The sequence below is a fragment of the Micromys minutus genome (genome assembly GCF_963924665.1).
Source record: "Micromys minutus genome assembly, chromosome: 9".
In the NCBI taxonomy this organism is placed as follows: Eukaryota; Metazoa; Chordata; class Mammalia; order Rodentia; family Muridae; genus Micromys; species Micromys minutus.
Genome location: NC_137978.1, coordinates 45239828 through 45254059, shown reverse-complemented (window position 1 = coordinate 45254059; position 14232 = coordinate 45239828). Strand labels below are relative to the sequence as shown.

The window sequence follows — 14232 nt, the reverse complement described above, 5'->3', positions numbered from 1 at the left end:
TATTAAGCTTTCGGTTGAATAAAACAATGCACACAATTCCTCACATGACTTCTCTGTGCTTGCACCTGTGCACACAGCCCTGCCCCATAACATACGTGAGCACGGTCAGGCACACACATACTCACAGGCGACATCATCACACACTCCTAGAAGGCAACAGCGCCCATTCCCTCCTGCTCGGCCTCAGGACAGCTGGGGAACCCTGCAGCCAGCCATCTTCAGTGGGGCTTCCTTGCTCAAGCAGCAAAGCCAGACTAACTCCAGCTGCAGGGGACATGTCCAGGACTCCTTAGATGACTCCATTCTCCAGGACAGACAGCCGCTTGCTCACAGCTTCCAGTAGACTTGGAGTTAAGGGCGGGTACTGGTAACCAGAGCTGGGAGAGATGGCTTCTGGTCTCTGCCCCGGAGCTACATCCAGGACTTTCCCTCCCTCCACCTCCACCACAAGTGCTCAGCTGTGATTACTTTCAGGTTTAGTCCTGGGGAACCTCTACCACGAGCTGTCTGGGCTGGGCTGCATAAGGGCCGAGGTTCACCACTAGGCACTTGAAGAATGATCCCGTGAGCTCCATATGGGGGGGAGGGGCATGTCCAAAACTCCATCTGCATCCCATCCCTAGAACTTGGCTTCTGCCTCAGTTTCTCTACCTTATAGAAGCCTCGAGTTTGACAAGGTTTCTCACCAGGCAGGTGCCAGCCTATCTAGCCAGAATCCAGGCCTTAGCAGGAGGAGGCTGCCCCAAGGTTTGGGCAACACCTGAAGCCAGACCTCTCTGTGGTCACAGACCCTCTGTGCTCCTCCAGCCTCCCCACTCCTGCCCTCCACAGCCTGAGAAAGGATATACTTCCTGGCCAGGGCCTGCAACAGACCCTCCACCTTGGCCTCAAACCCCAGCATGGACTCACAAGTACACGGGTCTTCCTCTGTAGTGGAGAGAAGAGAGAGAGGGGAGAGCCCTGGTGAGCAACGGTAGGGAGGTGACCAGTCATTGCTGGGGCTGACACTGAGATTGGGTGGGGGCTATCTGGCAGGACAGAAGGAGGCATAACAAGAGGACAGTAGAGTCTCTAGATGGATGGGGTGATGAGGAGGGAACTCGGAATGTCCTCAGAGCCCAGTTTTCAGGGAACTGGGCAGAGCACCTGCTATGAAGGATTATGCAAGTCATCTTAGCTGAAGGCACATCTGGGTCTGACATCTGGAGTGTGTGTGTGTGTGTGTGTGTGTGTGTGTGTGTGTGTGTGTATGCATGTCTCTGTGTGTGCATGTGTGTGCATGTCTCTGTGTGTGCATGTGTGTGCATGTGTGTATGTGTGTGCATGTGTGTGTGCATGTCTGTGTGTGTGTATGTGTGTGCATGTGTGTATGTGTGTGCATGTGTGTGTGCATGTCTGTGTGTGTGCATGTGTGTGCATGTCTCTGTGTGTGCATGTGTGTGTGCATGTGTGTATGCATGTGTGTGTGCATGTCTGTGTGCATGTCTGTGTGTGTGCATGTGTGTGTGTGTTCGTGCATGTACACACACACGCCTGTGTATGCATGTCTCTGTGTGACTATGCATGCCTGTGTGTGCATGTCTGTGTGTGTGCATGTGTGTCTATGGATGTCCTTGTGTGTACGCATGTACATGTGGTGGGTGTCATTGCTCAAATGCCATCTACCTAGATTTTTTAGACCAGGACTTTGTGTTGAAGCTCCCCAAATAGGTGAGGCTGGCTACCAACAAGCCCCAGGGACCTGCCTGTCTCTGTCTCTTTACCTGTGGTTTACAAGCCATGCCTGGTTTTCTCAGTTTGTTCTCTGTGTATATGAGTGTCCTGCCTGCACGTATGTATGCAATCTGCATCCATACAACGTCCTTGAGGTTGTGTCAGACCTTCTAGAACTGTCATTACAGACAGTTGTGAACTGCTACATGGATGCTGGGAATCAAACCCGGGTCCTCTGGAAGAGCACCCAGTGTTTGTAACCACTGAGCCATCCATCTCTCCAGCCCTCTGGCTGCTTTGTTTTGGTTTTGTCCGCTTGATATTTTAGGTGGGTTTGGGGGATAGAACTCATGCTTTCAAAACGTGGTAAGCTATGTTTTCTCACTGCCCAGGAACCCAGACTTTTCCATGCAAGGATCAGACCATGGGCCAAGAAAGCATCAGGAGAGCCAGGAAGACAGCAGAGGTCAGTCCTGACTCCCCAACAATCAAAAGTGGCCCCACCCCTCTGGCCCTACGAAAATGGATCACAATCTTCCTACCAAACTGGGCAGATGACAGGATACACAGAACATAGGTACAGGACTGGTTGAAGAGGCGGGGCCGGCACGTCTCTGGCTGGTAGTGAGCTTGCCATCCCACCATGACGCTGTCATCCCTCGGTGCAGCACTCTGACTTACCCATCCCACCTCTGGTCCAGGATGGATCTATTCCTATCAGAGCCCGCCCGTCCTACTGATGACCTTTGACGTCACTCACCCACACAGATTTTTTTCTGCAACTTCTTGCCAATCTGGTTGATGGTCTTGAAGTCGGCCGTGTAGAAGTAGTGGTCCGCCACCGGCTCTGAGGCAATTTCCCTCAGCTCATCCTCCACGGCATTGCCCACGCCCACTGCGAACATCCTAAATCCTGTCAGAGGAACCAAACACTTAAGGCTGGCCTCCAGGGCGGGCAGGCAGCCCAGTGCCTGAGCCTCCTGAGAAATGTCTGGACAACCTGTGCAAGAGACTTCCTGGTGGCAGCCGCTAGGACTGCAGACACTGTACCTGTATCAAGAACAAATCTATATCGTCCGGGGTTCTGTTGTGTGTCCCTGTTTGGTGATGTTTATGCTGCAAGCTTCATCTGACCCTCAAAACATCTGCCTGGGGATTATTGTTTTCCTCGTGTAGATAAAATGGTATCAACTCTCTCATAATGGACTTGTCTTCCAACACTTGAGAACCAACATTCTGCTGGGAAAGTTGCGAGTCTCAGCAGCAAAAGGACCCCAGGGAAAGCCACCTTGGTCATCCGGGGCCCCAACTGTGTCACTGATACAAAAGAGAACTGACCTCATAAACGCCTCCCTATTTGAATCGATCTGGGTTTAAAACGTTAATCATAGTCACTGAGCCAAGCTACAGTGGAGCTGTGCCCGCGGGTGTCCCTGGCCATCAGTGGGGTCCAGAGCCTAGTCAGGCAGCACATACCAAGGTCCTTGGCCTTCCTGGCAGCGTCGTTAATGTAGTCCTGGCTCCGGCCATCCGTGAAGACGATGCCCACCTTCTGGGCTCCAGGCCTCGCCCCGCTGGACACAGTAAAGGAATTGTCTATGAGATACTTCAGGGCGGCGCCAGTCATGGTGCCCTTCTCCATGTAGGACATGTTCCTCACGGCGGCCTTAATGTCCTTCTTGGTGTGGAAGCGGCCGAGTGGGAACTCCTGGCGTACGGAGCTGGAGTACTGTACCAGCCCGACCTGGGCCAGCCTGTCGGACACATCGAGTGTGTCCACAATCTGGTTGATGAACTTCTTCACGAGCTCAAAGTTCTCAGGCCGCACACTCTTGGATCCGTCGATGAGAAAGACCAGGTCAGTGGCTGAGCTGCTTCCACCACCACGGCAGACTACGGGGACACAAGGACGAGGAGAAACTCGGTTGCCACCGTTGGCTGGGCTCTCCACCATGGGCTAGCACTGAACTCCGTGCTATCTTGTATCTTAGGATTCCCTCTACAAAGCCAGAGCTCCTGGCTCCATTTTGAAACATCTGGTAAATGACACAGCTCAGAACCAGTGGCACCAAGATTTTACCTCAGGACCTGTACCTCCCCCACCTCGACACAACCACTGCCTGGTGTGTTGAGAGGGTCTGGAGTCAGAGAGAACCTTTCACAGTTCACAGGCCCCAGAAGGCAGCTGTCTACCTTGTAGATTGGTCCAGAAGCAGAGAGCAGGATACCTCAGATTGGTCTACTGGGGAGCAGCCAGTCCTGGCCATCTCCCACTTCCCCTGTCCCCCCCCCCGCCCCTGACATCTCCCACTTCCCCCCCCCCCGCCCCTGACATCTCCCACTTTCCCCGCCCCTGACATCTCCCACTTCCCCCTTCCGCCCCTGACATCTCCCACTCCCCCCCCCCGCCCCTGACATCTCCCACTTCCCCGCCCCGCCCCTGACATCTCCCACTTTCCCCGCCCCGCCCCCGCCATTTTCCACTTCCCCCAGTCCCGCCCCCACCCAGGGCTTGGCCCTGTCACTGACCATTGCAGGTCTTCCCGTCGCTGTTCAGGGTGAAGCCATCATGGCAGGCACAGGTATAGGAGCCTGGAGAGCTGACGCACACCTGCTCACAGTCGTGGTCCCCCGTGGCACACAGGTCTGACACCACTGGGGATAGAAGAGGAGGCTCAGAGATCACACTCACAAATGCTTGGACATCTCGGCCAAAATGCAAGTGCTTCTCTCTGACCATGAAGATCGGTCCTTTGCACATTCAAGGAAACTGAGACACACACACTCGTGTGTACACACACACATACACATACACACACACCAAACTGAACAGATTTCTGATCCCACACTCTCCGCCCGGGGTGGAATCGCTGCAGTCGGAGTAAAATTCCCAAAAGGAGGGATAATGGTGCTGATTAAACCAAAAGCCTTGCGAGGGCAGCCACCGCGGGAACAGGACCCCTCAGCTGTTCTGTTCACTCCTGACCCCAGTACAGCAGTGAGCACAGCACGCACAACTCCTTCGGTAGGCCTGTTGCATGCTGGGAGCTAGTCTGTGCCTTGCCTTGCACGACCTGACAGTAAGGGACATTCTCTGAGTCACATGACACACATGGGACAGGGTGGGCCCTAGCCTCACGCCTGGCCCAACCCTGTGCCTTCTGACCACTCAACATGCCCAAGAAATCCTTACGCAAGGGCCCATCTTTCCTCTACCAAGGACTCTAAACCTTCCCAGAGCTCTCAACCCTCCCGACTCACAGAAACCGTTGGCTCCAAGGCCTACCAGCTCGGTTGCGGTAGTTTGTTTGTTTTTTGTTTTTAAGACACCACTCCCTGGCGCCCGCAATATCATCTAAGGCTCTTAAACTGCAGGCTCGGGACCTTCCAGAATCTGGTACCCCCTATTAGTGGCCCAGCCTGGGTTCACTACTCTACCTCAGCCTGTTCTGGGTTCCACTCCTAAGTCATGGAGGTCCGTTTAACCCCTGATACTGATGCTAACAGGCCTCGACACCCACCATGTGACCGGGCTCTCTGCTATGCCACAGATGCCCAGAATTAGTAAAGCCCAGGGTTGACTCTCAACCCTTCTTCAGCCCAACCCCTCCTAAAAGCCCCGCCCCCAGGCCTCTCGGCTCCGCCCCTCCCGGCCTCGAACCGCAGAAGGCCTGTTGGAACTTCTTGGCCAGCTTCTCGATGACATTGTAGCTCTCCACGTAGTCCACGTGCTCGTCCTGCGGCTCGCTAGCGATCTGTCGCAGCGTAGCCTTGTCCACGCGGCCCACGCCGATGGCGAACAGCTCGATGCCACTGGCCCTTGCACGCTCAGACACATCCCGCACACTGTCCTGGGGCCTCCCATCAGTCACCACGATGACAACCTGCACGTGGCGGGGGTGAGGTGGGTGGGGAAGGAGATGTGAAAACAGGCTCCAGCAATCCCTCAGGACTGCCAGAGGAGACAGAAGTCTAAAAAGCACCGCAGTTCCCTCAGGGGCGCCAGGCTGGTGGCAGCCAGAAAACACACACGAGTGCGTACACCAGGAAATAGGTCCCACGAGCCAGGGAGGCTATTGGCTTCTTCTGCTGACAGTGAGAGTTGAGGGCTGAGGTGTCTCCCAACTCTAGCTTCTGGGACCTTCTCCATCAGACAAGTTTCTGACACTCTGCAAACAGGGACTCTGCAAACAAAGCTATGTGTCTTCCTCACAGTCAAGCTTTCTGGGGTCCGGGGCTGCTCAAACTATGGCCTCTGGTCTCCCTGAGGTCCCCGTGGTCAACCCGAGTGAAATCGCTCAGGCAAGAAACTAAACCTGTGCGATGTAGTTCTGAATAATGGCCACCAGAGGGAACCCGAGGCTCACAAATGAGGGTGGGCGTCTCAGGATGTACCTGTGTTGCCTTGGACCCAGAGGAGGGTCAACACCTCTGAGAACCAAATCACTGAAAGAAAATGTCCTTTTGTCCTCCTTTACTACCTAGGATGGCACCTATCCCTTCCCCCCCCCCGGGGAGAAGAAAGGACTGCCCTATTGCTTCCCGCCCTCCCCACCTGTGCCCTGGTGCCTGGCTGTAAAGTAGTTAGAGCAGGTCTGGGCCAGAAGTGAGGCTCCTGCCTTGCGACCCTCTTTGCTGGCCGTGGGTCTCTGCCTCTGTGGAAAGGCATGAGGCCAGAATGAGTGAAATGACTCACCAGCTGGAGCCCCAAGAGGTCAACTGTTATTTTAGAACGCATCACAAAGTCCCCTGGGAAGTGATTCGACACATTCCTCCCCTCAGGGACCTACCTAGCTGTGACTCTGGCCTGTCAACTCAGCCCCCTGTGGTTTCTAGTCTCTGAGCTAAGGCCCAACCTTGAAACTCCGGAAGGTGCCCACTCCCAGCAGCCTCCCTGTCACCTCCGGTCCTCACTTTCCCACTAGTCTGGTCTAGGGGAAACAGTTTGCTCTAGAGACGTGCAAGTTTCGAGTGTCAGAAGTTACCATCTCTCCATCAGCATCACCGGAAGCTACTCTGTCCTCTAAGTATGGCTGTCAGCCCCAACCCCAGGACCTCATGCTAAATCATTTGAGCAGCAAATTTTGAATGCTTCTGGTGCTCATTTCTTTGGGGGCTGGGGGGTGGGGTCATGTGTCACAGTCACTGAACACTCTGCCACTGAGAATTTGGGCAAGTTGTTGGGGCTTTCTCTATCCTGGTTTCCCCATATAGAGAATGGAGCTTTCAGCTCCAGGCAATGGTCTACGGTATGCTAGAAAGTGGGGTACAGAAGGGAGTAAGAAAGGGGTTATCAGGCTCTGGGACAAGTAAATGGTGACTTCCCAGGCCAACAAGAGCTGGGAGGGACTCAGAGAAAGGCCGGTGAGGGTAGAAAGCCTGCACGCTGCACTGCGAGCCTCTGTGATGGTGACTGGGGACAGTCTCACCTTCCCAAGCACAGGCTGGCAAAGTACACTGGTGCCAGATGGGGCATGCTGGGTGCCAGGCACTTTGCCGAGCCAAGCTGCAAGAGAGGTTATTACTATTCCACTTCATAGGTGGGGAAACCGAGGCACTGTGCTTAAGAGTAGCACACTCTCTCAGTGGCCAGTATTAAAATGAGACAACAAGGTAGAGGAGCCCTTACCTTCCCCAGAATATAGGCATCTGGCCTGCCTCTCTCTGCTTGAGGGAAAATCCCAACCCTTGCTGTCCCACATCTGCAGAGTAATGTTCCCAATGACCTCTCGTTTCTAAAACAGCTGCCTTGAACAGAGTGTTCGGAGAACCCTATGGCTTCGGCCCAGACTCCTACTCCAATCATCCCGTGCTCCATACCTTGCTGATGTCGGAGGACCTGGTGCGCCCCCCTTCCTCGTCACTCAGGGCCTTGGTGATGGCGAATTGTAGAGCCAGGCCTGTCATGGTGCCCGTGGACAGCGGCTGGATGTGGCGCACGGCTTGCAGCAGCGACGCCTTGGAGCTGTGGGCCCGAAGTGGGAACTCTGGCTTGACAGTACTAGCGTAGTTGACCAAGCCCACCCTCGTGGCGTTGGGCCCCACATCCAGTGACTCAATGACCCGAGACAGGAACACCTTCACCTTCTCAAACTCCACGGGTCTCACACTTCGAGAACTATCAACAACGAACACCAGGTCCGTGGGTCGTGTCCGGCAGAGGTGCCCTAGGAGGGGCAGTGGAAAGAGAGAGCGTGAAGGCAGGTGTCAGAGGAGTGGCCTTAGGCTCCGGAGAGCCCAGGGTGGGTCTCAGTGCTCCAGGTAGGTCCTCAGCTCAGTGTGTAACCCCAGATACGTGGCTCAGCCTGTGGGGAGGAAGGCGGGAGACCCTTCGGGTCTCAGACGGCACACTTCCCTGCACCTCTTTGTAGGAACCTCTAAGAACAAGCAAAGACATGTGGAGACTAGCCCGACTAGCTGGCAGAACAGCCAGTGGGGACACCGAGGGACTGAAGACTGGCACAGCTTTAAGGGCCAGCAGGGTTCCCACTGTCTCTTCATCAGCACATTTGGGGTTACTTCCCTCCCGGGACAGAGAAGGCGCAGGAATTCCTGGTTCCACCTTGTCACCTAGCCAGGTGGGCCCAAAGACGCCCTGACCCTAGAAACTGTCCCTCCAGACCTCCAGCAAGGTGATGCCAATGAGTGGAACAGGACAGGCCTGGCTCAGCTCGGTGGCCCCAGGCAGGGGTAGCATAGTTTTGAACCTCATTTCACATCTGTACAAAAGGTGGGTGTCCCGTCCTATAGCAGAGCCGGGCTCCGTGAAAGGCTGCCCTGCCCAGCCCTTGCCACAGGGAACAAACCCCATTCCCTGTTGGGCACGAAGGACCAGAAAAAGATGACTCAAAGCCCCGGCCAGTTTCTCAGGAGACCTTAGGCTTCTTCTCTTCAGTGACAGATGCTCCCTGCCGGCTCAGCCTCCAAACGGGATCCAGAGACAGGGCTCAACATATCTCAGATTCAGAACCCGACCCCATCATGGCTCTGGGGATATCTCATGGCATACACTGAGGCAGGTCTTCCTTGGTTGCTGAGCATCTCAGGGCAGCCAGAGCAAGCTGAGAGCCCAACCCTGGAAAGAGCTGTGGAAACTGCAGACACCTGATCTGAGCTGCATTTACCTGGCGTGGCTCCTGACTCCAATTGGCTCTTTGGGAGCTCTTGGTCCCTGCAGCATGTATGGCCCTGAGGGTCACCTATCCCGGCCCTCACTAATACCGTTATCTCCACCAGCCTCCCTGAGCCGACACCCCCAAACCCCGATTGCCATTTACTCTCTGTGCTCAGCACTACAGGCCTTTCGTCAAGGGTCCAGCGTCCCCAGCACCCATGGTCCCCTTACCTCTGTGCTGGGGGACAAGACCGAGGCTGTTAGGGACCTGTAGCAGCAGCAGGAGCAGCAGGCCAGAGAGTGAAAAGCCTGGACCCGAGGTGATCTTCATGGCTGCAGAACACGGACAGCCAGCAGCGGCGGCACACTGGAGGGGACCAGAGGGGGGATTGCCTTATCAACCGCTGGGCAGGGGACAGCACCCTTGCCCCAACCCTCGGGGGCGGGGCCAGCCTGAATGGAGGTGTGTGTCTGGAAGGAAGGGTAGGTAGAAGCAGCTAGCCACAGGGGCCCCTTTGCCCGCAGAAGCAACTCAGCCACAGCTGGAATTCAGGAAATCTCAGGTGGGTGGGAGCGGCTCCGCTGGCCAGAGCCTGTGCCGACTTGGACCTGCCGCTCAGGGACACTTGAGCCCTGCACTGCCCCCTCACCCCACACCCAAGTCCTCCACACCCAGGATACCAAGCCAGTTTTCTCGCTAAACGTGCTTCCTAATCACGCGCACGTGCATGCTTCCATCCCAGAATGATTCTCCCAGAGCTTAAAAGCAACCAGCTAGCATGGCTGTGCTTGACGTGTGGGGGAGTGAGGGCCTGGGGGAGGGACTGGCTAAGAGCAGACATGGGAGCCAGATCGTGCACCTGTGTGAGTTTGGGCAGCTTGCTGCACCTCTCTGGGCCTCATTCCTCATCTGGGGGGAGAGACAGTGTTGAGCTGGTTAGAGGGCCTGCGGGATTACCTGAACTACCTTTGTTAATCCTCACACCAGAGCGAGTCCTGTGAGATTACAGGGGGAGGCAGTGAGAAGACGGGTAAAGGAAGATGAGGCAGGGGATTGCTACTGTTGCAGGGGAAGACCCCGTGCGCTTCACTCTGGAAGGAAAAAGGTACAGACTGGTTTAAAAGGAGGTCCTTGGGCATAGATGATCTAGTCCACAGTTACATCTTCAGCGACCATGGGGTCGTCCCTCACGCCCCACAAACCTGTGAAACAAGCAGACAGATGGGGCTCTATCAGCCCACTTTTTATACACCAAAACTGAGGCCCAGAGAGGTTCGGTGACTAGCCTGAAGTCACACAGCCGGTTCAAGGGCAGAGTCAAAGCATTTTCCATTCTGTGGCTATATTAAAGGCAAACTTTTCTCTTTGTCTGCTCTCATTTTGGGTTCCATCTGTGCCCAGTTCTCAGCGCCCTGCATATCTGCAAATCTAGAAGAAACCTCTGCGCAGCTGACCCCTCCTTCCGCTGCTAGGAGGTCTTTCTTCTCCAGAGTGGCTGCATGGTCTCAGAAACTGCAGCAATTATCCTTTCTCCCAAATTGTGCTGTGTGACTGTCCTTGCCATTCTGACATGGAGGTCTCTCCCATCTCAGTCCCTGTTCTGACCCTGAGGCCCAAGGACGGTGTCAAGCAAAGGAAGGACTTAACGGAAAGTGGTAATGAAAGGGGTCCCATCTAGGTCACATGAGGGGCAGCGATGGTGGCAGTGACGGTGGCCACGGTGAGAGGTGTCTGTTCTGGTGATGGCCCTTGGCAGAGCAGAAAGGGATATCTTGAGCCAGCGCCCATTCTGTGGCTCAAGGAACAGAGCCCTGTTGCTGGGCCCAGCTGGACCCATGAAACCGTCCTTTCAGTTCCCTTCTGAATGGCCGCTCTGTGCCCCCAGGAGCAGCACAGGCGCCTTCTCTGTGTCTTTCTCTCCTCGTTAGCAGAGTCCCAAAATACACCACAGGTAGGCTTTCAGGAACGAAGCAGTTGCAGAGAGAAGGGCGGCTTTCACATCCCACCGTGGGGCCGACAGCATGGGGTGGGGGGCATCTGCAAGTTCAACTTATACATTCAGGACGAAAAAGCAATATTTGTGTTCTTAAAAATGTGAAACATTTTCCCCGGCCTCAAAATTAGAAACTGCGTGTGCTCCGCTTTCACGCCTGACAGCCTTCCAGGAACCTAAGGTGCCTATCTTGGCTCATGGAGGAGAATGATTGTGTCTACCAAAGTATGTCTGAGGAAGATGAGTCCAGGACTCCAGCAGTGCCCATCACTGCAATACTGCTCTATCCCAAAACAAACCTTTATGACTTTTTTCTAACCCTTCTGAGACAGAGTCTCACCCTTGAACATAGGATGGCCTCCAACTCACAACAATCCCCCTGCCTCAGCTTTGAAAGTACTGAGATCACAAGGTGCAAGTGACCACTTTCAGAGTCATCTGATCCACGTGTGTGTGTGTTCTCATGTTCGTACATAGTACATGTTCATGTGTGTGCATAAGATCAAATTCATCACCAGGGGTATTCTCTCTCTCTCTCTCTCTCTCTCTCTCTCTCTCTGCCTTATTTTTTGAGACAGGCTGTGGCGGTTTGGGTAAGAATGCCCCCCCCCACAGACTCATATGTTTGAATTCTTAGTTACCAGGGAGTGGAACTGTTTGAAAGGGTTAGAAGGAGGTGTGGCCTTGTTGGAGGAAGTGTGTCACTGGGGGGGGTGGTTTAAGGTCTCAAAAGCCAACAGGCCCCAATCTACTCCTCTCTCTCTCTCTCTCTCTCTCTCTCTCTCTCTCTCTCTCTCTCTCTTTCTCTCTCTCTCTCTCTGCATGTGGATCATAATATAGCTCTCAACTACTTCTCCAACACCATATCTACCTACATGCCACCGTGTTGTCCACCATGATGATTATGGACTTAAACTGAACCTGTAAGCAAGCCTCAATTAGATAAAAGCTTTCTCTTGTAAGAGTTGGTCATGGTATGTCTTCACAGCAATAGAACAGGACTCAGACACAAGGTCTCTCTGGGAACCTGGAGCTCACCGTCCAGCTGGCTAGACTGCAGCCCCGGGGCTCCATCCCTTTAGTCCTAACATTACAGGCACACAGCTTGTATCTGGGTGCTGGGGACTTGAACTCAATCCTCACATCCGTCAAACACTTTACCCACTGAACCTTCTCCCCAGCAGCGTAATTTATGATTTGGAACCAACTCGTATGTTAGAACTCCCTCCTCCTAATAAAATAACAGCCGTGAAATAGCTGGTTTGAGGAGCGGTTTGTGTATTTACCCCACATAAATTCAAACTGGTTAAAGCCAGCTTCCTCTCTTGCATATAACCCAGAACCACCTTGTGCTGTGCCATGTCTTGGTAGCCACATGGGCTGGGGTCCAAGACAGAATAAAACCGAGAAGCAGAGCTAAGAATCAGCGTTCACTGCTGTTTCCTGACCAGCCTGGAATTTCTGCCGCCATGCTTCCCTGACTGGAGCCATGAGGAAACAAAAATATTTTCTTAAATTGCTTTTTTTCAGGGGGCGGGTTTGTTGTTTTGTTTTTGTTTTTGTTTTTTGTTGTTGTTTCGTTTGGTTTCGTTTTGTCACTACAATAGGAAAAATAATCAGTACATTCTTCTTCATGGAAAGATATCTGGGGGCCAAGATCACCCCCAGATCAGAATTCAGATATCCAGAAGCACTGACAGTCACAAGTAGCCACAGCCTTACAAGAAGACGACTGCTTGAACCCAGAGTTTGATACAAGCCTAGGCAACCAAGTGTGACCATTGTCCAAAAACAGCGTATGGGGGTAGAATCGGGCTTCCTGGTCACCTAAGTAATATAAAACCTCAAATTTTGGGTTCTGGAGAACCTCAAAGGTCATGTAGACCAGAGCATCTGATGTGGCTATAAAACCCATTCTGCTGGACAGGTAGCACATGGACCAGAGGTTGCCAGGGGTAACCACTGGACCAACTGCACCACTGAATGGTCCCTGCACCATCCCCCAGGTGGCTGGCTGTTCATGTCTAGCTGTGGCTCCTTCCTGTTGGCCACTCTGGCCTGCTGGGTCTCACCTGGTGAGACTAGGCAGACAGCCTGCAGGGACCTGGGGAAATGCCTGGCAGTGACACTAGTCCCTAGCCACCCCATCAGCCAGGGATGCCCGTGTGTCTGTGGCTGCAGAGACCTACCCAGATGCTGATTCTGCCCCACAGAGGCTCTGCTGCCACCAGGGGCCATGGAGAGCCCCGGCCCAGCTCCCAGCCTACTCTTCTGACATTTAAGACTATTCTGTCACCTGTGGTCAGTGTCTGGACCGGGTATTTCCAGGTCTTCAAGGAACTGAAATAAAGGCACACAGTGGTTGCAAAACAGAAAAAAAAAAATTACACTAGCCGTCAGATTTGCTGAAGGAAGCTGGGGGCTGCCCGAGAGAAAGAATACTGAGGGGTTCTAGTTAGTTTAGGCCTGTCCTTTATGGGGTTAAGGGAAAGATGAGCTGGTTACTAAAGTTTAGCAGGGGTGGTTCTATATGTTGATTGACAGGTTGGGTTCTGTAGCCTTGTCCTACCACGCTTGGCCTGCACCTTTGATGTACCTGATTTAAACCATATGTGTGCTCAACTGTGCTCAAGCACAAAATGGTAAATACAGTCTTCTACCAGAGGACACACTTTGCCTGATTGGGCATGTACCTAAAACCATCTAGTCTTCGTGAGTCCAGTACCAGATAGAGCTAAGAATAAATGTGAATAGAAACTTGCCACAAAAGGAAGTGTGTGTATGTGTGGTGTGTGTGAGTGTGTGTGTGTGTAGTGTGTAATACAGTGTGAGTGTGTGTATGGTGTGTAGTATAGTGTGTGTGTGAGAGTATATGTGTGTGTGGTGTGTGTGGTGTGTGTGTGTATGTGTGGTGTGTGTGAATGTGTGTGTATGTGTGGTGTGTGTGTGTGATGTGTAGTATAGTGTGCATGTGTGTGTGTGTGTGTGTATGGTTATGTGTGGTGTGTGTGGTGTATGTGTGTAGTGTGTATGTGTAGTGTGTGTGTGTGGTGTGTAGTATAGTATGTGTGTGTGGTGTGGGTGTGGTGTGGGTGTGTAGTGTGGTATGTGTGTGTATGGTGTGTGCGCACATGTGTGTGCATGTGTAGTGTGGTGTGGTATGGTGTGTGTGTGTGTGTGTGGTATGTGTGTGTGGTGTGTATGTGTGGTGTGTGTGTGGTGTGTAGTGTGGTTTGTGTGTGTGTGTGTGTGTGGTGTATGTGTGGTGTATAGTGTGGTTTGTGTGTGGTATGGTATGTGTGTGTGTGTGTGTGTGTGTGTGTGTGTGTGTATGTGTGTAGGTCAATGAACAACTTTCAGAAGTCAGTTCTCTCCTATCATGGAGGCCCCAGGATCAAACTCAGGTTATCA

At 53.4% G+C, this 14232-nt stretch overlaps 1 protein-coding gene across 1 annotated transcript; it reads right to left on the bottom strand.

The window, feature by feature from the left end:
• Positions 1–289: 289 nt before the first annotated feature.
• MATN1 (matrilin 1) lies at positions 290–9158 on the bottom strand (the record flags this gene model as incomplete). The annotated part of the gene is made up of 8 exons (XM_080921691.1): positions 290–344; positions 849–927; positions 2474–2626; positions 3190–3606; positions 4243–4368; positions 5375–5597; positions 7534–7880; positions 9059–9158. The coding sequence occupies 8 exons, from the start codon at positions 9156–9158 to the stop codon at positions 290–292; spliced, it is 1500 nt and encodes a 499-aa protein (XP_080777817.1).
• Between the last annotated feature and the right edge of the window lie 5074 nt (positions 9159–14232).